General features: G+C 56.0%; 2 protein-coding genes across 2 annotated transcripts in view; both read left to right on the top strand.

The window, feature by feature from the left end:
• Nucleotides 1–4,662: 4,662 nt before the first annotated feature.
• On the top strand, nt 4,663–10,490 carry TMEM119 (transmembrane protein 119). The gene is made up of 2 exons (XM_081123118.1): nt 4,663–4,746; nt 8,479–10,490. Exon 2 carries the CDS (start codon nt 8,491–8,493, stop codon nt 9,322–9,324), a length of 834 nt encoding a protein of 277 aa, XP_080979244.1. The 5' UTR covers nt 4,663–4,746; nt 8,479–8,490; the 3' UTR covers nt 9,325–10,490.
• The window catches only part of SART3 (spliceosome associated factor 3, U4/U6 recycling protein), a gene marked incomplete at its 5' end in the record, with an annotated part of 50,833 nt that continues 31,709 nt past the window's right edge, over nt 4,673–23,796 (top strand). Inside the window, one exon of the mRNA XM_081123115.1 lies at nt 4,673–4,746. The remainder of the gene's footprint in view (nt 4,747–23,796) is intronic.

Genomic DNA, 23,796 nt, shown 5'->3' with positions numbered 1-23,796 from the left:
TAAAAACTGCGAGACTGTGCTCCCCGGTGCTTGGCTTTTTTCTCTCCAGTCAGTGGCGGGCGAGCATCCGGGTGTTTGCTGGGGGTGGGCAAACCAGTGGAAACAAGTGGAAAATTTACTTAGAATCATAGACTGACAGAGCTTGGAGGAGGGGCCTCTGCTGATCTCTGGTGCAGGAAGAGAAACTGAGGCTCAGGTCACACAGTGCGTGAGGGGCAGAAGCAGGAGCTAATGCTCCCGATTTCCAAGCTCCAACTGCTCCCTGGTGAGAACACATCGGCACTGAGTCTCATTTCCCTGGAGGAGGCCTAATGCCAAGCCCTTCCCTACCTCAGGGCCTTTGCACTTGCTGTTTCCTTGGCCCAGGAAGCTCTTCCTCCTGCTCCTTGAGAAGTTCCTCTTATCCTGCAGGTGTTAGTTAAGACATCTCTCTAGAGAGGACATCCTTGGCCACAATTGCTGAAATAGCTGCCTGAGCGCCTGCCAGCATCCCCCTGTCTCCTCAACTTTTTAATCCCTCTGATAGCATTTTGCAGTGTTGGGTAACCTTCTCAGCTGGCTTGTGTTTTGTCTGTCTCCTCTGCAAGGAGGGCCCCGAGGCAGAGGCAGGGGCTGTCTTGTTCCCCTGCAGGAGCTGGTGCAGAGCAAAAGAGTCAGTGTATCCCCTCCCTGTGCCTCCGTTTCCCCATCTGTAACATGGGCAGGTGGGACTAGAGTTGTTCAGCCGGTGGAGAAAATTTATTGAGCACCTACTATGTTGCAGGCACTGGTGCTAGGGATACATTGACAGAAAAGGCCCCGATTCTGGACCCGAGAAGTGGACGGTGTGGAGACTCATGTAAATAGGACACTACAGCCCCATATGCTCAGCGCTCTAAGTGGGGAGCCTGGGGCGTAGGAACATAGAGGAGGCTGCTGATCTCCTTCCCCAGAGGTTGGGTTCAGGGAGGGCTACCTGGAGGTGGTGATGACTGAGCCGAGGGATGTGGAGGGAGGTGGTCAGGTGAGGGGAGGAGCTTGGAGGATGATCCTTCAGGCAGAGGAACAGCCTGAGCAGAGATGTGGCAGCATCTCTCTGGGCTTGGCAGCTGGGGACTAGCTGAGAAATAAGTGAGCATCTCTAGTCGACAGGTGGGGAAACTGAGGCCCAGGGAGGTTCACAGCACACCCAGAGCTCTGGCCTGCGTGGATGAGGCCCACTCTGCCTCCTTGGAGCAGCCAGCGGTGTCCTTCTGCAGGCCAGGCCTGTGGGCCCGCAGCCCCGGCCTCTCTGGCCACATGAAAGAATTGGGCTATTTTTTCCCAGAGCGCAGGCCCCAGTGGCCCCAGGAGCTGTGTAATTAGAAGGGGCTCTGAGCCCACGAGAAGCTGGAGCTGGGGACTGTGGTGGGCCAGGCGGCCCGCCTCGGGCCCAACTGGGGAGACCCTGGCAGAGACTTGAGGAGGGTGGGTTTTGCCTGGCCTTCCTGCCTCCTGGGCCGTGGCTGTTCCGCAGGGCGGGGGTCATGGCTGCTAATTGCATGGTAGGCCCAGGGTGAGGCCTCTGAATGGCTTCAAGGCCGGGCAGAGGGCCCGTTGCTCTCTGCCTCCGAAATTACAGGTTGCAAGCGAGTGGCCAGGCCTGCTGCCTGCCACAGGCCTGCCTGTGCCTCCTTGGGGACCTGGCAGTGCAGGTCGTGGAGATCGCCCTGAAACAGGTCCTGGAGATCGCCCTGAAACAGGTCCTGGAATTAGGGAATGTGAGACGCTCGGGAAGGCCAAGGAGTGGCTGAAGCAAAATCTCAGAGCTTTATGTTGTCAAAATGTGGGAATTCAAGAGTGGAGGTCAGAGTGGTCATTCACACAGCAACAAGCACTTATTGAGCACCTACTATGTTCCAGGCACCGTCTTAGATGCTGGAGTGAAGGCAGTGCACAAAATAGGCAAAGTTTCTGGTCCCTGCAGAGTTGGTTCATCTCCTCTCACTCAATAATAATCTTCAGAAACTACTCTAAAGCTGCTGGGTTCCCGTCTACCTCAGGGCCTTTGCACGTGCTGTTCTCACTGCTGGGAATCCTCTCGCACCCTTGTCTTCCTAAATATCTCCTCCTCGTCTTCAAGAGCAACTCTGCTATCACTTCTTCATGGAAGCCTCCAAGACCTTTGGGACCAGACTAGTCCCCCCCACGCTAGCCTGCCACAGCCCCTGAGCTCTCATTCCAACTCTTAGCCAAGTTTGCGGTTAGATATTCACTTGTTGGTTTACATTACTGCAGGTCTCACCTCTACTTTGTAAACTCTGCCTTTGTTTGCTCATCACTGTCTCCCAGGGTATGACACCGAATGTCACAGTGTTGGAAACAGTGCTGGCAGGCTGTGGCAGACATGTAGTCCGACCCCATATTTAGCTGCAGCCCAGAGAGGGGCAGGGATTTCCAGCCACCCACAGTTGATGTGTGAGCTGGGGCTGGAACTCCTGGATCCTTTTTCCCCTCCCATCAGTGGCTGATATTTTGCTGTTCTGACCTCAGATTGTGGGTTGGGATTGTGGGTTGGCTGAAGGTGAGCGTGTGTGTCTTTGTGTGCGGGTGTGTATGTTGACATGGTCTGATAGCCCTTTAATTGGGCAGCTGGAGGCAGTGAAGAAGGGGCTCTGACCCTCAACATGCTGTTGCTTCTCGGTAGGTCACGCTGCCGTGAGCCTTAGTTTCTTCACCTGTCAAATGGGCTTCGGTTATCCCTTCACCTCTCCCCAAGCACTTATGGAGCCTGAGCAGTGGGAGGCCCTATGGGAGGAGGAACCCAGCGCTTTGGAGGGCAGGTGATTCCAGTTCTCCGGGGAATAAGCACAATATTCAACCTCAATGTGGGAGACAGAATAATGCCCGTTCCCCAGAGATGTCCACATCCCAGTCCCTGGAACCTGTATGAATATGTCACCTCACATGGCAAAAGGGAGTCGCAGGTGTGACTGAACTGAGGTCTTAGATGGGGAGATTACCCTGGATTATCTGGGTGGGCCCAGTGTCATCACCAGGGTTCTTCAAAGTGGAAGAGGGATTGGAAGAGAGACCCAGAGAGATGGTGGGGTGACAGGCAGCCGCTGTGAAGATGGAAGAAGAGGCCTGTGAGCCGAGGAATGCAGGTGGTTTCTAGAAGCTTCAAAAGGCAAAGAAACAGACCGTGCCCCCTGAAGATGCCAGGATGGAGGAAGCCCTGCCGACACCTTGAGTTGAGCCCAGGGAGACCCATCGCCGACTCCTAGCTGCCAGAACTGTAGGAAAAGAAATGTGTGTTGTCTGAAGCCATGAAGCGCGTGGGCATTAGTTACAGCAGCAACGGGAAGCTCATACACTCGGGCCCTGGCCAATGCTTCCATACTGCCCGGCACGCTCACGCCCTCCACCGCCCTCCTCAGAGGCTCCATGTGGGGCCGGGTGTGGTGGAGGCAGGATCTGAACCCAGACCTGACTGCCTCTGGGTCCTGGGCTCCTTGTGGGGGCTGCTCTGTGCACAGAACGGACCCTGTCTTAGGCTGGATGAAGGACATTCTGAGAAGTTCGCCCGGCTCCTGCTAACTCCCCAGCCCTCATTGCCCGCTCCCTCCTTCTGTCCAGGTCACCCCCAGCCACTCGGCCTTTATCCATGCTGGTCCCTCCACCTGGAGTGCCTCGCAGGTCACACTCGACTTCTCTTTGCCCTGGGGTCCCCGAGCCCTTGGCCTGGCCTCTCTACTGCCACAAACCCATTTCTGTTTCTAAAAAAGTAATTCGTGTATGTGCCCTTCTCCCTGGAAGTCTTCGAGCTCCTTGAGGGCTGGGCTATGTCTGGTTCACCTCTGAGACCTGCTTGGCACAGCACCTGGTGCACTGTAGGAGTTTATTAAGAACATCTAGAACGTTCATTTGCTGAATGAATGAGTCATGAATGAATGAGGGGCCACTGACCACTGGATTCCTCGGGTCAGCCAGAGGTGCTGGTTCCAGGACTACTACTGACCTATTGCAGTCCCCTGGTTGAGCCACTTGGACTCACCCTGCCTCACTTTCTCCATCTGTGAAATAGGGCCACAGCTCCTGCTCCAGCCACACCATTTGGGGTAGTGTGAGGCCATTAGAATGTCTGAGCCAGAGGGAGCCCAGAAAGCGTCCCACCCACCCCTGCAAGTGGGGAAACTGAGGCCTGGAGGAGGCAAGGGCCAGACCAGGGCCAGACAGCGAGTGCTCAAAACTTGTTCCCTGGCCCAGCCGGGACCGTCCATCAGGCCTCAGCTCATGCTCTGTCTTACACCCGGACTCCCACTCTGCACCCCGACCCTTGGAAAACCTGAGTCACAACTGGAACCAAGGACTGGGAATTTCCCCCTCACTTCCAGGGGCCTCCGAGCCTCCTGATCCCTTCTTCGGAAGGGGCAAGACCCCAGGCTGCTGTTTTGGGGGAGGCACTGTGGGCCGCCTGCCTGTCTGTGCGCCCCAGCCCGCCTTGGGGACGGTGGTCGGGGAGGAAGTGCCCCATCTGGGCTTCTCCGGAGGGTGGAGGGGCGCCCGCGGGAGTGTGAGAGAGGGGGGATGTGTGTGGCCCGGCGCAGCCCCACCCCTCCCCCTGTCCCCACCCCAAACCCTAATGAAATCAAGCTGGCCCCGCAGCCAGGAGGGAGGGCGCAGGGGCGGGAGGAGGGCGGGGCGGCCAGCCCGGAGCAGCGGGCACTGCCACCGACTCTCTCTCGCTCCACCTGGCGGAGCCCCGGCCTGTGTGCGGAGGGACCGGTGAGTCCTGGGGTCCCCTCCTCTGTCCGGGGAGCCTAGGGGTGTTTATGAGTTTAGGGACTGGGGGCCAGCAGGAGCGCTTTAGGGGGCGTCTCTAAGTGTGGGTGAGTTTTGAGGGTGGGCTGGGTGCTGTGTAGTGTGTGATGTGTGCTGAGGGTGAGGGAGCAGAGTGTGTGTGGCCTCCTGTGCCCCTGTGTGCCATGTTGTGTGTGTGCCATGTGGCCTTGCTCAGGGGGATGTGCTCTTGAAAGTGGGAGCCACAGGGGTTGCTCCCAGGATCAGCAGGAAGGTGATGTGGACTGGGACTGTCCCGTCTGGGGGGGGATCCATGGTGTGACAGGGGGTTGTGGATGTGCATGTGTTGTTGGAGAATCAGCTCGTGTGTCCATGGGGACCGTGTATGTTGTCTGTGGATCTGTGCCGGTGGGCCGTGTGATCTGTTGTGTGTCTGTATATGTATTGTGTGTCCAGGCTGCTGCTGTTCTTTGTGTGTGTATGTGTGTGTGTGTGTGTGTGTGTATTGTGAGCCTTCGGGACCCCCGTCCCTCCCCAGGTCTCCCCTCCAAGGGGCCCAGGTCCCTGTCCTCGGCTGCCCCAGAGCAGGGGCTACAGGCTTCAGCCAGACCCCCTCCCCCAAAGGCCACTAATTGAAGCCAGGTTTTTGTGGGCCGCTCTTCCCCTCTGGCTACCAGTCTCCGGGTGGGGGTGGAGCAGCTGCTGTGGCCCCTCGGCCTCGGGTCTTGGGGTACCTGGGTCTTAGGGGTGGATTTTGCATCATTGGCATCTCCCTGACCTCAGCTGGGGCCATCACATTTTAAAACAGTAAACTCTGAGAGTGACGGTTTCTAAAGAAAGGCCCTGGTCCAAGCTGGGGGTCCTGGCTCATCATGTGGGCCCACTAATGACACCCACTGTGCCCCAGGCACTGCTGTTTCTTATCCTGACAGTAGTCCAGGGAGGTGGCCCTTATCCCCACTATGCAGATGTGGAAACCGAGGCCTGGAGATGAAGCGCTGGACACACAGCTGGAAAGCGGCTTCCTACGGGGTATTCTGAGTGGCCTTGAAGTTCAGGGCTCCACTCCCACAGGCTGTGCAACCCTGAGCAGCCTAATCCCAGTTTCAGCCCAATTTCTTCTGGGTAAAATGAGAGGGTTGGCCTGACCCCAGCTCTTAATGTCCTGCCTGTGAGTTCCTGAGTCCTGGAAAAAATTAGGACCCAGGAATAAGATAGGGCAACTGATGGGCTACAACCATTTCACTGCCCAAGCCAGTGTGCCCATTCTGCAGATGGGAAACTGAGGCCCAGAAAGGGCAGGGGGCTCATCATGCAGGGTCACAGTCATCTCCTGTGAGGCCAGGCCAGCGCCCACACGTTGCCTGCACATTTTCTGGGGAGCTAAGAGGGGTTGTGGGTGTGGGGGCCTCTCAGAGTCGGGGTCTCGGCCTTTGTGAGCCAGAGATTGTTTGCGTGGCCTCTCTGTTTATCCTTTGTCCCTCACCCGAAACTTCAGGGGAGGGAGCACTTTCCTCTGTCCAGCTTTCTGCTGTGCACGTGCACATGTGTGTGTGCGTGTGCATGCGTGTGTGTGTGTGTGTGTGCGTGCACATGTGTGTATGTTCCTAGACCCCTCGGTGATCAGACTTGAGATTTCACACAATGAGGTGAAACAGTTGGCCTGCCCTGCAGGTGGGGGAGATACTGAGCAAATGCACACATCACGTGAGGATAATCATGTATTGACATCGGTGGGAAAATGTTGGCTGACCCTGGAGCTCTGCTGGGGTAGCAATTCGGCCGCTCCCGAATGCCACCTTTCCTCTGTGAGTGGCTACTCCGTGCCAGGCAGGACCTGTGGTCACCTCCCCAGCACGCCCCCAATTTACAGATGGGGAAAGCAAGGCCCAGAAGGGCGGAGATGGAGCCAGGATTCGAATCCTGGCCTAACCGGCCTCCCCCGTTTGCCGCCTATAGACCTGTAGTGAGGGAATCCCGCAGTCGGACCCCTGGGAGAAACCCCTGGTCTCCAGCCACCGCTGGTCATGGTGAAAAGCTTCAGCTGCCACCATGAAAGGTCCCTTCTGGGGCTTGACTGGAGGTAGAGGCAGGGTGGGGACTGGTGAGACAAAGACCCCAAGATCAGAGCTGTCTGTAGGAATCTTTGCCAACAATTGTCAGAGAGAGGAGGGCAGGGAAGGCTTCTGAAGTTCATGTAGCATATTAAATCTTTCTTCCAGTGACAGGTGACATCAACCAGGGGATGTGAGGCCAGCCATGGACACAAGATGATAGAGGATAGATGATTGACAGATGATAGATAGATGATAGATAGATAGATAGATAGATAGATAGATAGATAGATAGATAGATAGATAGAACTCTTGGAGGCCCACAGAAGGATTTTCCCACTCTGACACCTAACCATCTGTGTGTCCTTGGGCAAATCCCTGTCCATCAGTTCCCTCGTCTGAAAACGGGGACAGCGATAGCGCCAGCGCCCAGGGCTTCTGCAGGGTTGCAGGGCTCTGGCGAACGGCCTGCGGTGGAGGTGCAATGACCAGCTCATTACCAATGACCCCTGAGCAGTGCTGCCTCTTTTATGTCCTGGAACTAGCTGTTGTTGTTGCCGTCTCAGCCAGTTTGTCCAAATTCGTGTCAGTACAGTTTATTTCAACCAATGACACTTTAATTGGGAGGCCCCAGGTCACTTGGAATAAGACACTCAATGGCCTGCTGTCATTCCTACTCATTTCCTGAGTTCCCAAAGTCACCATGAGGTCGGTACATCACCAGTCTAAGAAGCAGGGTTTTGGGCCCAGGCACTCAAGGGGACCTGCAGTCAGGGTGTTGGAAACCTGACTCCCTTCTCGAGCCTAGGACTTTCCTGTGTGGCTCTGGGCCTGCCCCTTGCCCTCTCTGGGCCTCTGTCTCCCCACCTCAGTTCCCTGAGAGAGGGCCTCAGACAGGGGATCCTAAGGCTTTTCCCAATGTCAGGGTCCTGTGCCCTCCACTGGTCAGGCTGGGGTTCTCAGGGGACCTACTGCCCCCAGGTCCTGCTTTGAGCCTCGAGGTGCAGGTCAGTCAAGGGGAAGATGCTCCCAGCATGCTCCTGGCGTGCAGGCCCTCTCCTGAGGTCAGAAAGTGTGCAGCCTTCAAAACCTATGAATCTTCCAAGAAGGGAAGGGGGCCACAGAGGCCCTAGGGGCTGCTGGGGAGTGACTTACTCAGTTTCTCACTCAGTCCTGCCATCTTCAAACCCCTGCTCTTCCTTGGCAAGTCACTGAACCCCTCTGAGCCTCAGTTTCCATACCTGGAAAATGGGGTAATAAGAGGACCTCTCCCATCGGGTGGTTCTCAAGATTCAAGGAGAAATTCCATGAAAAAAAAACTTAAAATAGAACCTGGCACATGGCAAACAGTAAAGGGGTAAATTATTATTATTAATTCAGTCGAGTTGGTCGAGATACTTTATGGGGCACTTACTGTATACCAGATATGGTGCAAAACCCCGAGGGTGCCGAGATAAGTAAGATTCAGCCCCTGCCCTCTAGGACCCCAGAGTGGAGTTGGGGGACATATGAAGGAATGGGGTCCAGTGTACGGTGGGGAGGCTCAGGCCTGGGGAAGGGAAGCAGCTGCTAGAATAGGTTGCGCGTTTCCTGTACCCCCTGGGGGTCCCCTGAGACCCTGGAGCCCCCACCCTGACCTCTCTCCGGCCTCGATTCCCCCTAGGTCCCAGGCAGCATGGTTTCTGCTGTGGCCCCCAGCCTCATCGTGGCTTTGCTGCTGCTCCTGAGGGCCCTGACCGCGGTGGCCCACTCCGTGCCCATGCAGGTCGCCTTCCTGGAGGACATGGGGGGCAGTGGGGAGGCTGATGACTCCTCAGCTTCCTCCCCGAGCCTCCCGCCGCCCCGGACCCCGGCCCTCAGCCTCACGTCGGTGGGGCCCCAGCCCACGCCCCTGGCGGGCCCCCAGCCCCCCACCAACCTCCTGGACGGCCTCGTGGACTTCTTCCGCCAGCACGCGATGCTCATCGCCGTGGTGGGCTCCCTGGTCCTCCTGACCATGTTCATCGTCTGCGCCGCCCTCATCACCCGCCAGAAGCACAAGGCCTCGGCCTACTACCCCTCGTCCTTCCCCAAGAAGAAGTACGTGGACCAGAGTGACCGGGCCGGGGGCCCCCACGCCTTCTGCGAGGTCCCCGACAGGGATCCCGAGGGCCGGCCCGAGGAGGCCCTGGACTCCTCCCAGCAGCTCCAGGCTGACATCCTCGCCGCCACCCAGAACCTCAAGTCCCCCACCAGGGCGGCCCCGTGCGCCGGGGACGGAGCCGGGGGGACGGAGGAAGAGGAGGCGGGTGGCCCTGAGGAGGACCGCGAAGCCCAGGGCTGTGGGGGCCCGGTGGAGAAGCCAGCGGTGCCGGAGGAAACATGCTCGGTGGTGGCAGAGGGAGCCGTGGGGGCCCGTGAAGGCCCAGGGGAGCCAGAAGCGGCCCCTTCATTAGCCCATGAAGCTGGGGACCCAGCTGGCCACCCCGAAAGCCCCTGTGCTTGTGGCAGTGTCACCCCTAGTGTCTAACAGGCCCCCAGGGCTGTGGCCCTGACTGTCGGACCCCTGGTGGTCCCCTCCTTGGGCGCAGCAAGGCCCATAATGCTCCTGATGTCCCCTCCTTGGCCACCCCCAGCTGCAAATCCTAGCGTGTCCCGATCCTACAGCGAACAGAGACACTGGTCCCCTGTCCACCCCGGGACCCCGGGAACCTCACCAAGTTCTAGGACATTTGCCCCTGCAGCCCTGAAGGGCGACATCCCAAAGCACAGCTCCTGGGGGGTGGGGCTGGGGATGTGTCCCTCTTACAGCCAAGTCAATTAGGAAACGCGCTTCGCAGGTCCCTCGTGACAGTGCCAGCGTCTCTGCTTTTCATCGAGGTAGAAAAGTAAAACTTTAACTAGGAGTTCTGGAAGACTTTAAATGGGAGATATGGATGCGCCTGGGGCTGGGGCAGAAGTGGGCCTGGTTAATCTGGAAGCTTCTGTGAGGGGCCCCTGCTCGCCTCACGACAGGCACGAAAAATGAGCATTTCGCAAACTGGGTTCCCTGAGGCACCCTGCGGAGAAAAGATTTTAGAGTCCAATGAAAGAGGAAACGCTGCCTCTCTACTCCCCGAACCCCCCCTTAGAGTACCCCAGGGCTCTGACAAGTCCTGCAGTCAAGGACCCGTGGAATCTGGTTTCACTTAGCCTTTCCCAAGTCGCTTTTGACCGGGGAGTACTTTTTCATTTTTTTTTTAGCAGCTACAGTGTAAAATGCTCAGAGCACACTCTGGAAATTACTGCTTTCAATGCTCCCGAAGGTGCCCCGCAGTGTCTGGTTGGTCTGGGGTGCAGGGCGTGAGGACTCAGCCTGCTGCTGCTGTGGGGAGGGGGCGAATGGATTAAATCTTTTCTGTCAGGCTCCCAAGCAGCCTAGAAGTGGGGGGCTGTGTGTGCAGAGACCACGCTGGGGGGAGCCTGAGGGTGTGGGGGAGGGTTTCTGATGCTTAGCCTGGAGCAGGGGGGCCCTTGTCCCCAACCCTCCGCCCACACACAGCCTTCTCTAGTCCTCAACGAGGGAGCAGTCCTGATTTGGGGAGGCCCTGGGGCATCCTCTTCGCTGTCCCTCTGCCTGGGGCCCCCCAACCTCTGTGTGACTCTCCAGGTGCTGAGCTGTAACGAACCAGCACAATAAACCTTTATTCCCGCTGAGTCTCCACGCTTTTCTGCGGGGGCTGAGGGGACGACCCCACGAGTCCCCTGGGAGATGGGGGGCATTTCCCCTGGGCCGTTCCATGGGGGTGGGGCATCTTTCTGGGGGAGATGCGTCATCCAGGCCCTAGGGGCTGGAAAGGGAGGACAGATGGGTGTCCCAGGGGAATGGGGGTGGTAGCTTGTGCCCCCAAGGCTGAGCACCGGCCCTGACTTGTGGCCACAAGCCAGGCTCCATGCGTGCCTCTGCTCCTTACTGTGGCCACGGGGGAGCCACCCGCCTCTCTGTTTCTCCGGGGAGACATGGGCAGTGGAGGGGCTCCCAGTCCCCTGCAGAGTGGCCGAGGGTGAGATGGGTGCCCCGGACAATGCCACACTCGCCACGAACCCTTGCCGGCGCACCCTTGCTGGCGCCTGGGGTTGAAGGCAGCTCTGCCTTTGTCTCGTGGCCACCAGGCTCCTCCTTGCCTTTGATGGCAAGTTCCTGCGGCCACTGCTCCCCCTCTGCCCTGGAGCTGCCAGCTGGAATCCAGATGTGGCTGGGCTGGGAGCATGTGCTGGATCCTCGAGGTGATGGGGGCAGGGAGGCCATCCCCCTGCTGCCCCTCTCCTCCTCCGACCCCACATCCATCCGGAGGGGGCCCGGATTTGGGTTTCATAACACACAATGGCCTCTGTCTGGCTCAGTGGGGAAGGGCCCTCCCTTTCTCAGCCCAGACCAGCTCCCGCCCAAGAACTTAGGGAGAACTGAATACAAACACTGAGTCCGGATGCTGTGTGGCTCTGACCATCACTCAACCTCTCTGGGTGTGACCAACTCTCTGCTTGTCCCTGAGCTCCTGCTGGGGTGTGGCTGGGAAGTGCATTAAGCTTCCCCAAGACAGGCAACAACCAAGTAAGACAGGAACAGGCACCTGAGATCCCTGGGGAGTAGGTGGGGGTGAATTTCCCAATCAGTGGCTCCCCATTAATGCTCAACTGGGCCCTCCAGAGGAGTCTCCTTAGCCATAGCCTGTGTCCCCTGCAACTGGTGGGGGGATTAAGCAAGTGGCCTGAGCTCCAGTGTAGGAGTCAACCTCCCCCTCACCTCTGAGCATGTACAGCTACTGTTCCCTCTGCCTATAACACCCTTCCACCCCCTCCTTGCCTTGTTAACTCCCTCTCACTCTCTAGCTTCTGGCCTAGACGTCTCCTCCTCCTGGGAGCCTTCCCTGACCAGCCTCTCTTCCACAGTCCCCTGGGCTCAATGATGATAATGATTGCTCACAATTAATGAGCACCTGGTATGTGCCGGGCACTGCTCTAAGCACTGGACGTCATTAACTCATTGAGACTCACAACCCTATGAGGTGGGCACTATTATTATTCCCATGTCACAGACAAGAAAACTGAGGCCCAGAGAGGGGAAGTCAGTTGCCCAGGTCACAGGGCCAGGATTCCGGCCCCGCAGTCTGATTCCTGAGTCTGAGTTCTCTGCTGGGCTCTACTGCTTTTTTGATAAACGAATGAGTGAATGAATGAACGAATGAAGCCTGGTAGGGGTCTCCACCTGCACAATGGGGTGACCTGGGAGCTTTTAAAAATCTGGACTCCGGACCCCACCCAGGCCAATTAAATCCGAGCGTCTGAGGGTGCGGCCGAGCAACTGTCACCACCAAGTTGTGAAGCCCGTGAGGAGAGGGGCCTGGGCTCTGTGCACCACTGTCTCCCCAGTACTCAGCACAGTGCCTGGCACACAGTAGGTGCTCCACGTATGCGCGTGCATGCAGGTGTGTAAGGCTGAGGGAGGCATTGTACCAGCCCACCGTGACCCCATTTAACCCCTCTACATTCTTACCACAGCCTGTGGTCTCAAGGCCCTGCCCCTCTCCTGATAACGGGGTGGGGGACATGAGTTTGTGTCCACTGCATTTCGTCATTAGTCCCACTTCCTTGTTTTGACCCTGCCCGGCCCCCTGGGGTGCTGACAGTGACAGCCTGGCACTGTGGGTCTGGCCTATTTCTCTTTCACAGAGGCTGGGAATTGTTGAGTCCGCCCTGCTTGGGATTCATTAATCCCGGGGTTCCCAGGTGGCCCAGGAGCAAGTAGCAGGGCCATAAACCTTTTGTTTTCCAACCACAACTATTTAACAAGCACCTACTATGTGCCGGGTATTGGGGACACACCGTTAGCAAAACAGATCTGAGGCTATATTCTGGTCACAGTGCTTTCTGTCACTGTGACTCATTTTTATTTTCTGGAATTTTATATAAATGGAACCAGACAGTGTGTATTCTTTTGATCTGGCTTCTTGCACTCAGCGTATATTTTGAGACTTATTTATGTTATTGCATGTATCAATATTTCACTCCTTTTTACTGCTGAGTAATATTACCTTGTATGGCTGTATTACAATTTGTTTGTCGGTTCACCCACTGATGGACATTTGGGCGGCTTCCAGTTTTGGGCTCTTACAAATGAACCTGCTATGAACTATGGATGCTATGTTATTTCTCCCTCCCAACCTTGTTAATGAGATGGTCATTATTTCTCCCCATTTTACAGATGAGAAAAACAGAGAACCAGAGAGGTCAAGTAACTTGTCCAAGGTCACACAGCCAGTAGTTGGAACATAGAACTTTAAACAGTGGCAATGTTTCAGTTAAGTGGCTTAAGGGGACCCCTACAGTTCAGAGGGTCTCAGAACCCCTGATCGAGACCAGCCCCTCAACTTATAGCAGGCATCTGAGGACCAGACAAGAGCTGGGGCCTGTCCAGAGAATCGGGGTCCCTGGTGGGCAGGCTGGCGCTGTGTCCAGCTCTGCTCTGCGTCACCCTGGCTCTTCACCTGGTGTGGGGGAAGGACCCGGCCTGTCTGGAGCGGGACAGGGATTTGCCCTTTTTTCAGGAGGTTTTCATTTCAGGATTCCTCCGCTTCCTCCGGCTGCTCAGAAATAGCAGGAAGGATTTGGCACTGGCTCCAGGGCCCGAGAGGTTTCCCCACAGCTGCTCCCCGCTCCCCAGGCCCGTCCAGGGTTTATAGAAGCAGCTGCAGAGTATTAAATAGCCCCGCTCATAAGTCTGCTCTTGCCAGGGTCCCCGATGCCAGAGGCTACTGCGGTGCCCAGCACAGCATCCCCCGCCCGCTGGAAGGCCGGAGGGCCCAGGTCTCGGGTGGCCGCCTGGGGCACCTCCCTTAGGGTTTGGGGAGCTGGACTCAGCAGGAGGGTCTGGAGGGGAAAAAGGAGAAACTAGGATAATAAAGGGGTCAGTGATTGGGGACAGCAAGGGGAGGAGGTAGTGGGACACGGAAATAAGGAACCGGGAGGCCCAGGTAGGCCCCTCCTAGCTGTGGGTCTTGGGGCAAGTCAGCTCACCTCTTTGAGCTATGGGTCCCTTCTTTGTAAAGCTGGGACCACAGCCCTTGCCTTGTCCCCTCAACCCCCCTAGGATGCTGAGAGGTTACTGGATGCTGTAACGTACTTTACAATGTGCAGGGCAGTGCAGCGTGGTGGTTAGAGGTGCAGGCTTCAGAGGACCTGGGCTGGAATCCTAACCCTGCCATTTTCCAGCTGTGTGATCTTGGGCAAGTCACTCCACCTCTCTGGGCCTCAGTTTCCTCACCTGTGAAATGGGACTAACGGTGGTACCTATCTTGGAGGGTTGGTGGAAGCAGAGTTTGTTCACGTGGAGTGCTTAGGGCTGTCCTCCCACAAGTGCTCAATGAACGTGAGCTTCTGTTAGCTGTAAACTATGAAGTGCTGCGCACAAAGAAGAGAAAAGGAGGAAACTTCTGTCTAAATGTCTGGCTGTTCTGTAAGTTGCCTCTTCTTTCCGGGTCTAAGTTTAGAAGCTTCAGAACCATAAGATCAGTGATCCTCAGATGCTTGAAAATTAAGGCAGAGGGTCCTAGAAGTGTTGGCGAAGCCAGAGCAGTGCCAGCAGCCGGGAAGTCCTGTGAACTTCGGGGAGGGCTGAAGGACGTGGCCAGAGAAGGGAGACAGGCTAACGCTGCCCTTCAGGCGATGTAAAGGCCCCGCTGCCGGGATTTGGCGCCCAGAGGGAGCCAGGGGTCCTGACGCAGCTGTTCCCTGTCTCCCTCTGGGGGGGGGGGTGACCCCAGCCAGGGCTTAGCCGTTGTCTGGGCTAGCACAGCTGGACACCTGGCTGGCAGCGGGGGTTGGGGGGGCCAGGGACTTGGGCCCACGGGGACAGGTGCCAGGACTATTTCTAAGAGGCTGGAAAGGCAGAGGGACCCCGTGGGATTAGTTGCCAGGTGACCTAGAATGGTCCTCTCCTCTCTCTGTTGTGTTCCCATCTAGAAAACAAACCGAATTCTTATCAGTCCCAACTCCGGCAGCGTGAAACGCCTCCAGGCACAGCGGAGGGAGGACGTGAGGTGTCTGTATCCGGAAAGACTGGTGTTCAAATCCCAGAGTTTGAATCCCGGGCCCAGGCCTGGCTGGTGTGGCTCAGTCGGTTGGGTGTCGCCCCATGCAGGTCGCTGGTTCAGTTCTCAGGGCACATGCCTGGGTTTGGGGCTCAGTCTCCCTCTCCCTCCTCTCTCTCTAAAAATCAATAAAGTGATTTTTTAAAAACTCCCACATCCAGGCTGTGTGACCTGCGCCGGGCTCTCACCCTCCGGGGGTCCTGGTCCCCACAGCCACCGCCCCATGCTGCCTGCAGCCCACCCACTCGTGAATGAATGAGTGACAGCACCCGGCCCCAGCGCAGGATAGGGGCGGGAGGCGGGCCGAGGCCAGGGCGTCCAGACTTCCACGTGGCCCCAGCCAAGCTGGCTCAGGTGTCTCCACAGCTGCGTGCCCCGTGCGTGGTCTGCCAGGCGGAAGGGCAGGAGGGACGCTCTGACCACAGCCCGCCAGTGTGGGGCCAGGCTTGTCCCGTCACACCCAGGGCATGTGCACAGCCGGCCGAGGCGGCATCTCGGGCTGTTCCTCCAGCACAACGTCCTTTCCCGGTCACCAGGACCCCACGGGCGGCCGGAGGACACGTGGCCAGTGAATGACCAAGCCAGTCTGCTGACTCCAGCGCCCTTGACCCTGCCCAAGGTGCTGCATGCAGGGGAGGCCCTGAGAGTTTAAGCCACAGCCCTGGGGCGCTCTGGAGGCCTGAACGTGGAGATGGAGGGGGGCACTGGGAAGACACTGGCCTTGGGTCTGGAGCCCCATGGTGGAGGCTCAGCTGTGCTTCCTGGGCAAGTCACTTGCCCTCTCTGGGCCTCAGCCACCTCTGACAAAGGGAAGGGGGCGGCTTGCTCTGAATTTCAGCCAGCTGGTGGGCCTCAAACTGTGTTTCCGAGCAAAACGCCAGCACCTGGGCAAGAGGCCTGCGGATGGCTTTTCCCTAAATAAGTGGAATCACTTGATTCTCAGACAAGAAGGTCTTGGGAGAACCTGCTTCTTTCCCCCCTTTAATTCATCCCAGAGACATCAAACTCCCCCCATTTTAAGAGACCCCTAGAAGAGATCTCCCAGACTCTTCGGTCGCCCCACCAGCATCTCAGTAACCCAGGAGGTCCTTTCTTCGAGCTAACCCAAGAAATCGGGCCCTAGGACCAATTTCCACACAGCTTGGCCTGCGGCAGGGCTCTGGCCGGCAGGACCGCGCCAGCCGTCGGACAGCCAGTTAGAGACACTCGAATTTTTCCCATGACCTCTCCTAAGATAAGAACATTTTGTCTTTGTCCAGATCTGCTCTTCGCACTGTCTGGTTTTGAGCAGGCTGGAGTAAGAGAGAAGTGGCCCCTTTGGAGGGTCCTAGTGCAGCATCCACCAGTGTTGAAGTTCCCTTGCCCTTTGCCCTTTGCCTGCAGATACCTGTGTGTACCCGAGATGGACACACAAGGATGTTTGTGCCACTGTTGTTTAGAATAAATGAACAAAAGGAAGCCGCCCACGTGCCCATCGGCGTGGGCTGGTTAAGGAGACGGTGGTCCTGTCAAGTGGGAGGATACTCAGGGAGAATTCACTTTGGGGCAAAGGTCTGGAGCATAAATATAGTCAATATTTTCCAATTTGTTTTTCACATAAATGATTTCATGTAAAAAATCGCTAGAAGTCAGTTTGATCGGCTTCGAGGAAACCATCTCTGCTCAGGGAATTGTTGACGAATTCGAGGTAAGGTGGCTGGGGAGGTGGGGAGAGGTTTCAGGTTCCAGGTCTGACCCGGCAGCTCAGCCTCCTTGCGGGTTGCGGTCAACCTTGCGGGAGGGGAAGGAGCTCTGAGCTCCAGGGGGCGTGAGGGACTCGCGCAAGAAAGTCACCTGTTTGAGGTCTGAGCCCAGACTTCAGCTCACCTGGGCTTTGGGTGTCTTGGGAATGGAGCCAGCTCAGGGTTCCTCTGGGTTCAGGTGCGGGGGCCAGAGCAGGCGCTGGGTGAGCTCAGGAAGGGAGGTCACGGATGGCGGAGCTGGGGGGCCTTGGGGTCATCACACGTGTCCAAGGACATCCTGCATGTGCAAGCCTTTAGAGACAGGTGGCACGCTCCTGGGTCCCATTGGTGGGATCGGCGGTCAAAGGGGACATGCGTGGCGTTTTCAGAGATGTTGTCAAATGACTTTTCCAAAATGCGTCGCCCGTTTCCATTCCTGTCTTGGTCTCGGTCTGAGAGTGTTGCCATTTCCCCACGTGCTTAACAGCGCGGCTGGTTTCCGTGTCCCCAGCAGGTGAGAGCGGGATGCCGTTGTTCTAGCTGTGCTACTCTGATTGCTGGTGGCACAGGGGCCTTTCCTTATGGAGTTCCTGCGTGAATTACCTGCCTCTGTCCTTGGTTCCAGGTAGTACGGGCTATGTAGCCGCTGATTTTCGACTTCTCTGAGTCCCAGAATCCTTTGTTCTAATAAACTCCTCCTAGGAAGGCTAACATAAGTTGAATGAAAGTCGAGCTGCATCCTGGAAGGGGGGATGGGATACCCAGGGGCAACTGTTCACCTCCCTTTGCCCCCTGCAGGGATCCACAGGGCTCAGTAATGTGCAAATAATTGGTATAGTCCTGCCACTCAAGCTACAAATGGGGAAACTGAGACCCGAAGTCACCCAGAAAGGTGATGGCTCAGGCGAGTCCCCATCCCAGGTCACCTGACTCTGTCAGTGCCCGTTCAAGGAGGATCTCTAGGTAGACAGGTGATCAAAGCACCCATGGGTGACTCATAGCTTCCTGTCTGTGCTCTTCACTTTATTTGTTGTTGTTTGTGTGTGTGTGTGTGTGTCTTATTGCAATGGCTGGAACTTCTAATTCAATATGATTGGTGGTTGTGGTGGTGGTGGAGGTGCTGGTGACAGAAATGGTCCATGATAGTGGAGGTAGAAGTGGTGATGGTGATGGTGGTGGAGGTGATGGTGATGATGGTGGTGTTGTTGGAGGTGATGGTGGAGATGATGGCAGAGCTGATGGTGGTGCTGGGCATTTTTTGGCCTGGTTCCTGATGTCAGTGAGAATGCTTTCAAAGTTTTCCAGTGGCCAAGATGTTTGCTGTAGTTTTCTGGTAAATATCCCTTTTCTGGTGGGTAGAAATCAGGTCCTCTTCTTGGACTGCCAAGATTTTGTGTCGCAGATAGGTGTCGAAGTTTATCAAATGCCCTCCGGTACAGTTCCTCTTGCTCACTGTGAGACACGAGATGAGCACATTCCTAGCAAACCTGAACGAGCCGCTTTTGTCTCCAGCATGGAACTTCCCTCCATCTCGTCCACTTTCCCCATCTCTTCTTTCTCCCTAAAATGCAGACACTTTTCAAGGCCTGGGGAGCTGGACACTAGAGGAGGGTGAGGCATCGGAATAGAAATGATCTCCTGGTGCTGGGTCAGCGCTTTCCGCCTGCCCGACTTCTGCTCTGTTTCCTGTACTAATCCCTCGGGGGGAGCAGCTCCCCCTCCTTGCTCCAGACATAGCCCGAGACATTCTGAGGTTGCGCTAAAATGCTGGTGGCAGACAGACAGGGGATCTTAAAGCCTTGCATTCCTCTCCAGGATACCAGAGGGGTGGGGGTGGCTTGGGGAGGCTGGGAGGGTGTGTGGTGAAGGAGGAATTTTTCTTGGGGGGGAGCTGGTTCGGGATGTGGGGAGAAGGGCTGGTTGCTAGGCAAAATCGGCAGAGATGAATCATATGCTGGCGTGAGCTGGGTATTGGCTAAAGTGCGGTTTGTGGAATTTTTTTGTTTGAGCTGGAAAGAAATATGGATTCATTGGGTCCAATCCCTCATTTTGCAGATAAACTACAAATACAGAGTGGGAGAAAGGTTTGCCCAGGGAGTAAGGAACAGATCTCTTACAGCCTGGCTTTTTCCAGGGCCCTCACTGCGGGTGCAGGCCCGTGGCCAGGACTCGCCACTGGGAGCACGTCCCATATTGCACGTAGTGACTTCTAGGCCTCAGAAATTCAATGGGGAACCTCAGACACGCCCTCCCTGAGCAACATAAATCATAGTGTCATGTGCTGCGAAGGAAACAGTGTGATGGCCGAGGGAGCAGGCATGGGCTTCTACTTAAGCCAGGGTGGATGGGGTGACCTGTGTGGGGAGATGACATTTGAGGTGAGACCTGAATGGAAGAGGCAGCCTTGTGAAGCTCTGGGGAAGAGAGCTCTGGGCAGGGGGGCCAGAAAGTGCAAAGGCCCTGAGGTAGGAATGAGTTTGAGGGACAGCAAGGGCTGGGCAGAGCCTGGGTCAGGAGGGCCTTTGGAGGCCTGAAGTCCCATGGAGAGCTCCTGTTATGTAGAAAAGAGAGGCACTATCTCTCTCTGGCTCCTTCCCCTGCCCCATGGTGCCTGCTAAGGATGAGTGAGCATTTAGTAAGCACCTGTGGTGTGCCCTGCTGTCCTGGGCTTCGTCTCTGTAACCTCATTTCATCCTGCAACAGCCCTCTCAGGTCGTCCATATGAGGAAGACAAATAAGAGAGGCCTACGCTGGCCTGGGACCTCTCAGTGCAGGCGTCCCTGACCCGGGCCTTCTCCCTTGAGGCCCTCGGCTCGGTCAGCTCGGCCAGAAAATGACTCGCCCGCACGAGCAGATTGCCCTTCGGTTCAGCAACCTAGAAAAAAGGGTGGGAAAAGTCGAGAGGGGACTCAGGTCCCGGCGGCTGCCTAGGAAGTCTTGCCAGGAAGCAGGGCCACGCTGTCCTGAGCCTTTGGGGTGAGAATGGATGAGCGGCCACTAAGGGAGATGGTCCTCAGGGGCCCTGCTGTTGTGGGAAAGTGAGCAGGATTCCGGGGCTGCAGGGCAAATGGGACAGTGTGAGAAGCTCCCACAACGCTCTGTGGCCCCCAGATGCTAAGCCCAACAGATGCCTGGGATTCCATCGCTGAGGACTTACTCACTGGTGGTAAGCATTGCTCTTGTAGGAGAAAATCTCCTTGGAAAAAGAGAGGGGGAAGCTGAGACATTTTAGAGGCTGTAAGTGATGGGCCCCGGAGCCTGGCCAACTCTTAGGAGCCATCAGATTTGGAGCTCCCCATGGGCCCGCGGAGACTTCTGTTGGGGCTGCGCTGCTCCCCCTCTCCTCCCTTCGCCCAGTCCTGCGTTCTTCACGGCCTGCCCCCTGGCGCCGACCCCTGAGCACGCCTGAGTAAACGCCCTGGGTGCTGATTGCCACGCGAGAGTTTGCTTTCTGGGGAATCTGACGTGTCACAGTGATGGTGAGGATGATGGCGATGCCCACCATGGTGACAGCGTTGCTGCTGCTGCTCTCGGTGACGATGGTGGTGGTGATGGTGGTGATGATGGTGGTGATGGTGATGATGATAGTGCTGATTGTGGTGGTGACGATGGTGGTGATGACAGTGGTGATGGTGGTGATGATGGTGGTGATGGTGGTGGTGACAATGGTGGTGATGATAGTGGTGATGGTGGTGGTAATGGTGACGATGGTGATGATGGTGATGATGATAGTGCTGATTGTGGTGGTGGTGATGGTGGTGATGATGGTGATGATGGTGGTGATGGTGGTGGTGATGGTGATGATGATAGTGATGATGGTGGTGATGGTGGTGGTGATGGTGGTGATGATAGTGATGATGGTGGTGGTGACGATGGTGATGATGGTGACGATGATAGTGCTGATTGTGGCAGTGATGGTGGTGGTGATGGTGGTGATGACAATGACCATGGTGGCATTATGATGGTGACGATCGCTAACGCTTATTGAGCACTTACCGTGTGCCTGGCATGTTTTCTTTACTATATATTTGATCATTTAATCCTCGCAACAATTCTGTGACTTGGGTGCTAGTATTCTGCCAATTTTCCAGAAGGGAAATCGAAGCTCAAAGAAGTTAAATACCTGCTTAAGGCCACAGGCAGAGATCATGGCTCCGCTCTGCCCTAGTGCTGCCTCCCTGTGCGGAGCTCCATCGGAACCCCAGCCCCCAAGTCCACATCCAAGGTTGCTCCCTAATGTTCTGAGGTCTTGCTCAAAAGGGGCCAGTGACACAGGGCTGCCCATGGTGTTGGGCAGAGAGGGGTGTCCAGCCCAACCCTTTGACCCATTGGCCCAAAGCCCTAGGGCCAGGAAGGGAGGCTCTGGAAGCTCTTTTGTACCATAGTGCAGGGCAGTGAGAGTTTCCTCCCCAGGGGGGCGGATGGGTTTTTGGAGTTATTCTGAGAGCTGGGCTTCTCTGAAGTGAGGCCAGGGGTGGGAGTGTCTACATGACATTTCCAAAGATAGCTGGGTGGGGATGGTGCTGGTGGTATCTGAGGCTGGGCCTGGGGAATAGCTGTGCCCTGTGGTTGGCCACGCACTGTGGAGAGAGGCCGCCTGTCAAGTCATATGTGACGGAAGTCACAGCGTTGTGTCTCCCACATGAGCGCAGAGAGACCACAGCTTTGCTTACTTTCCGAGGCCTTGCTGGGAGGGCTGGTCCCACGGCAAAGACAGCCTGGGGGTTATAGTATTTAGAAAATAGTAATGATAGTACTACTAGTATTAATAGTAGTGATAGTAACAATAGCTACTGTTAGTACTGGTAGCAATAATACTCCCACTGCTAACAGTAGCAATGGTAATAGCAGCCCAGCAGAGGATGGTAACCTTGGCCTAGAATCCTGCCTCCACCACTTCCTGGAGGTGTGATCTCAGACACGCCGCTTTACTTTTATGCGTCTTCGTGTTTGAAATGAGATAATCACAGTACTTAGGATCTCTGGGAGGAGCCGTTGAGGTCCCAGCAGCTGTGCCTGGCCGAGCCGGGGCCGGAGTTTAGCATGACCATGACAACTGCCATAACAACAGTGCCCTCTTTCTATGCGCCACGTGCTTTACATGCACGATCTCATTTAATCGTCACTCATCCCGACCAGGCAGGCACCATTGTCATTCCCAGTTTGCAGGTGAAGAAACTGAGGCTTGGGGTGGTCGAAGGCACCTGGTCAAGGTCACACAGTGGTAGCCAGCATTTGAACACACCCAGTCTGACTCCAGCGCTGCAGGCTCGCTCTGCTCCGTCCTCGTGCAGAGATGGTCCCCTCTGGGAGGTGGCTTTTCAAGGTGTTGGCTGATGTCCTCTTGGAGGGTGGGGAAAGCAAGCAAACAGGCCAGACAGAGCCATTGGTGAGGGGGGGGTGCTCTGCATCCGTCTCCCGGCTAGAACTTGAGCTCCTCTATCAAGTCTCAGCAGGACCTGGAAGTCTTCCGTCCTGTCACACTCACAGGATGGACACACTCACTCCTCTTGCCTCAAATTCAAGGGGCCTGAATCATGAAGAGGCGCCTCCTCATGTGCTTGGCTTTTCAGGACGACTCCGTGATAGAGACAGGACAATGCTTAATGCGAGCTTCTAATACTGTGTGTTTTGATGTGGTCTCAAGTGGCCCAAATCCAGGGAGAACAAGTTAGAGGTTAGCGGTGTGGTCAGGGCTGCGGAGTGTGCTTCGGAGAGGTGAGAGGTGGGCAGAGCCTCTCAGCTGGAGCTGTAACCCACCACTTTCCAGCTGTCACCTGGGGCAATTCGTTTCTCCCTGAGCCTCTGTTCCTCCACCCACCCGTGCGCCCTCCCACCCACCCACCCGTGCATCTCTCTACCCACTCCTGGGCTCTGTGCCCGTCCATCTACCCACTGCCCATCCCCTCACACACCCAACCATCTATCTATCCACCTACCCACAAACCCATCCATCTGTCTGTCTGTCCATCCATCTACTCAATAAGCATTCCTGGAGCCCCTAGTAAGTCAAGAACTGTACCAGATGTCGGGCTTCCTGAGACACTGCCGTGAAAAGACCTCACACTATCACCAACAGACGACTAAATGACAGACCATCAGACGTGGAATACTGAGTAGCTATTAATAAAAGTGAGGCAGATCCGATGTGGAGAAATCTGCTCAAGAGGAAAGTAAAAAGATGCGGAAGTATGGGAAGTATGATACCATTTGTGTGAAAAAAAGGGACAGTCTATTTCAACACATGCATACTTGGACATGCCTAGAAAATTTTTGGAAGGACACTTAAGAAATGAGTGTCAGAGATTGCCTCTGAGAAGGGAAGTAGTAGGGGTGGCTAGGGAACATATGTTATGCTGTTCTGTCTCAGGCTGTTTGAATTTTTTAAAAAATAGTGTTATCTGTTTAAAATTGAAAAAAATAATTTTATATAAAAAAAACTCAGTCTCTGGGTAATGATATAGAAAGATAAGAAAACAGCAAATCATAATGCTGTCCATGATACATATATGATTAGGGAAGTGCACGGGGCTGTGGGAGCACCGAGGGACACCTAGCTCAGCTGGGGAAATCAGGGAAGGCTTCCTGGAGGAGGTGATGCCTGGGCTGAGGCTCCCAGGCTGAGTGGAAGTTAAAGGAAGATACTTGGTGGGGGCATTCCTGGCAGGAAAAACAGCATGGGCAAAGGTCTGCAGTTAAGGTTCGGTGTGGCTGGAACAAAGCGATTAATGTGGTAGGAGGTTTGGAATTTGTCCGAAGGGCCATGGCCAGTCCTGGATGGGTTTTAGGAAGAGGAGTGAGAGGGTCAGAGTTTCGTTTGGAAAGAGCCCTCTGGCAGCCTCATGGGGAGTGGATGCCGGCAGGGGGGCTGGAGGCGGGAGGCCGGAGGGGAGATGATGGAGGCCCAGCCTAAGGCAGGTGTGGGGACGCGGTGGGCGGGGCAGAGAGTAAGGGATTCAGGAGATCTTTGCAGATGGGAAGTGACACCTTCTCACAAGACTGAGCATCCGCCAGAATAACCTTAGCCAACGGCCCAGCACAGTGCACAGCTCTTCAGTGGTTCCCACCCGTGAGTGCGCGTTGGAGACTCCTGGGGAGTTTTAAAAAACACCAGTGCCCAGGCCCTACCCCCGGGGCATCGGGATACCACTGGCT

This window comes from Miniopterus schreibersii (assembly GCF_964146895.1).
Source record: "Miniopterus schreibersii genome assembly, chromosome: 20".
Lineage (NCBI taxonomy): Eukaryota > Metazoa > Chordata > Mammalia > Chiroptera > Miniopteridae > Miniopterus > Miniopterus schreibersii.
Note: the sequence above shows the minus strand (reverse complement) of the source record. Positions and strands in the feature narration are given on the sequence as shown.